This window comes from Geospiza fortis, unplaced genomic scaffold (assembly GCF_000277835.1).
Source record: "Geospiza fortis unplaced genomic scaffold, GeoFor_1.0 scaffold450, whole genome shotgun sequence".
Lineage (NCBI taxonomy): Eukaryota > Metazoa > Chordata > Aves > Passeriformes > Thraupidae > Geospiza > Geospiza fortis.
In genome coordinates, this window is record NW_005054416.1 from 2,363,080 (window position 1) to 2,363,803 (window position 724).

At 64.6% G+C, this 724-nt stretch overlaps 1 protein-coding gene across 1 annotated transcript in view; it reads left to right on the forward strand.

Annotated features, from left to right (window-relative positions):
• Positions 1–724, forward strand: part of SYT7 (synaptotagmin 7) — an 18,186-nt gene that overhangs the window by 4,260 nt on the left and 13,202 nt on the right. Inside the window, 1 exon segment of the mRNA XM_031061518.1 lies at positions 552–655. Within this exon segment, the coding sequence (XP_030917378.1) occupies positions 552–655 (104 nt within the window).

The following is a 724-nucleotide window of genomic DNA, read 5'->3' on the forward strand; positions in this document are numbered from 1 at the left end:
GTCCACAGGGATGCTGTGCTGGGGGTCCTGCCTGGAGACAAAGCTGAGCCGGTTTGGGGTCCCACTGGACCCCTCCGAGCCGCCTTGGGTCCGCATTCTCATCCCACTGTGGTCATTCTGCATGCTGGGAGTGTGAGCAGAAGTGTTGGATACGGTTGATGGGTCTTTCCCATGTTTTTGGGGTCCTCAAGGTTGTCCCCAAGGCCAGGCTGGGGAGGAGTGGGTCTGCACTGCCATTTGGGATGAATCCAAGTGGGATTGGCCCACAAAGCAGCGGCCACGGCCTTTGCCGGCGCTCCCAGGGTGCCAGTGGGGATTAAAGATCCAACCTGAGCTCCCGGGAAGTGCTCAGGCCGGGAAGTGCTCAGGCCGGATTCCCCCAGGACACACTCGCCAGAAGCCAAGGGGGCGGCCCGTGGCGGGACACTGCAGAATGGAGTTGGAGCCCGTTGGACCACATTCCCTGTGCTTTCCCTCCCTGTGCCCCGGCGCACGCCAGGGACACCCCAGGATTCAGGTCTGACCCCCCCTTTGTGCTCTGCTCCCCCCAGGGACCCCCTCCCGCGACGTCCTCCTGGTCTCAGCCATCATCACCGTCAGCCTTAGCGTCACCATCGTCCTCTGCGGGATCTGCCAGTGGTGCCAGCGGAAAATGGTGAGTGTCCGCCTTCCCTCCCGCCTCCCTGGCGTCCCGGCGCGGCCCCTGTGCCGCCGGCCAGGGGGC